This window comes from Otolemur garnettii, unplaced genomic scaffold (assembly GCF_000181295.1).
Source record: "Otolemur garnettii isolate 467f Iridium unplaced genomic scaffold, OtoGar3 scaffold00079, whole genome shotgun sequence".
In the NCBI taxonomy this organism is placed as follows: Eukaryota; Metazoa; Chordata; class Mammalia; order Primates; family Galagidae; genus Otolemur; species Otolemur garnettii.
This window is the reverse complement of record NW_003852474.1, coordinates 2989405-2991240: the sequence shown is the minus strand read 5'-3', so window position 1 is coordinate 2991240 and position 1836 is coordinate 2989405. Positions and strand designations below refer to the sequence as shown.

The window sequence follows — 1836 nt, the reverse complement described above, 5'->3', positions numbered from 1 at the left end:
TGCTCACTTCTCAAGGGGCCCCAGAGAGGGAGAGCTTTCTTCAGAAGACATGGCCCAGCGGCTGGGGCATTTGCAAGAGTGCAGAAGGCCGTGTGTTTAGGTAGTTATTGTGAAGGAGGAAGGGACAAGAGAAGGGAAGGGGGAGGTCTGTGACCCAGTGTTGGCTGCAGGCACAGGAATGACCCCTATTCTCCACATGTGCTGTGTGCACAACCCCGGCCACATTCACGGGTTCATGTGCGTGTAGCCTCCCTTCCTCACCCTGTTAATCGTCTGCTAAAATGACAATCCACTCCAGTCAAGCAATGCTCACGGAGAAAAGGCAAGGAGATCAACTTATTCTAAAAGTTTTCTTTTTCTTTTCTTTCTTTTTATTATTATTTTTTTTTAGTTTATAAGATTTAAATTTACAAATTTAAAAGGCTACATGTTTTACTTTTTCTCCCTTTTCTCTTCTTTCTTTACATCACTCTTTTCCTTAACTTTCTCGTTGTCATCTTTTCTATCCTTTTTGCTCTCTTTTCCTGCCCTTCCTTCTTCTCTGCATCCTGGTCGACAATCTTGTTGTTGATGAGGTTGTGTAGGGCGAGCACAGAACGGATCAGTGGGGCCAAGTACACCACCACCATCTGGTCGTTGGTCTTCAGATGAAAGGCCTTGACAAACTCCTGCAGGCTGACATCTGGCAGCAGGTTGAAGACATCCTGCAGCCGGTAGATGATCTGGTGGTTGATGGGCAGCTTGCCTGTGGCTACTTTTCCTTTTTTTTTCTTTTTTTGGCCAGGGCTGGGTTTGAACCCACCACCTCTGGTATTTGGGGCCGGCTCCCTACTCCTTGAGCCACAGGCCCGTCCCTGTGGCTACTTTCTCCAAGTAGCTCCTGATATCCAGAAGCTTGGAGTTCAGTCCCTTCAAACCAGGGACTTGGTTTGTGATCCTTTGGGAAAGAGTGCCCACTGTAGTGTCTTGGATGTCTCCTAACAAGTGCTCCACTCCAACTTCCTCAGCTGCCTCTGCTCCAGTTTCACTGGTCAGGTGCTCAAATGTTTTCAAAGTGGGAGTTCCATCACTGTGAACTTCTTCCATTGAAATACACCCTTCTGTGGGCAGCCCCAGGTCCTTTGGCTTCCCATCAATAATGACCAACCCTGAGTTAGGGCAGTATCCTTTCATGAGTTCATTGATGGCGATGTCATTCTTGTGCAGTTTAGGGCCTGTGCGGTACCACCCAACTATTCTTTCCCTGGCCTTAACTGTCTTAAACATTCCATACATATTTTCCAGATAATCATGGTCTAAAAACCAGACAGAATCATCCTTGTCATCTTCATCAAAGGATACTGCAAGACTGTTGGATACATCAAGTACTTTCTTTTGCCATGACCCCAAGAGCACACCAACAACACACTTCTGGTTTCCAACCTTGCTGATTTAGTTGAAATGATCCACCACACTGAGCACCCTCTGCACCGCCGGCTTGGGCAACATGACACACCCTGCCCACCAGGCCTGGCTCCCTGAGATCCGCAAAGCCCAGCAGCGGCTCCTCCAGGCCCAGTTCTTCCTCTTCCAGTTCAACAGCAGCCCTCTTTTCTTTTTCTTTCTTTTTCTTTTTTTTTTTTTAACACCGTCTCAACCTTCCTTTCTTTTTTAATAAACTGATTTGCAAATAGGCCTAACCTCATTGGTCAGCCTCAACTCCTATTTATAGGAGCAGGGAACTGTTCCTGCTATTGTTGTTATTATATTTTAATCTTTTTTAATAAACTGATTTGTAAATAGGCCAAATATTATTATATTTTAATCTTTTTAAATAAACTGATCTGCAAATAGGCC

General features: G+C 45.3%; 1 protein-coding gene across 1 annotated transcript; it reads right to left on the bottom strand.

Moving 5' to 3' along the window:
• Positions 1–461: 461 nt before the first annotated feature.
• LOC100955990 (26S proteasome non-ATPase regulatory subunit 7-like) lies at positions 462–1308 on the bottom strand. Its single transcript, XM_023515795.1, has 2 exons — positions 865–1308; positions 462–770 (listed from the first exon to the last, which is right to left on the bottom strand). The coding sequence occupies exons 1-2, from the start codon at positions 1273–1275 to the stop codon at positions 462–464; spliced, it is 720 nt and encodes a 239-aa protein (XP_023371563.1). The 5' UTR covers positions 1276–1308.
• Positions 1309–1836: the final 528 nt, after the last annotated feature.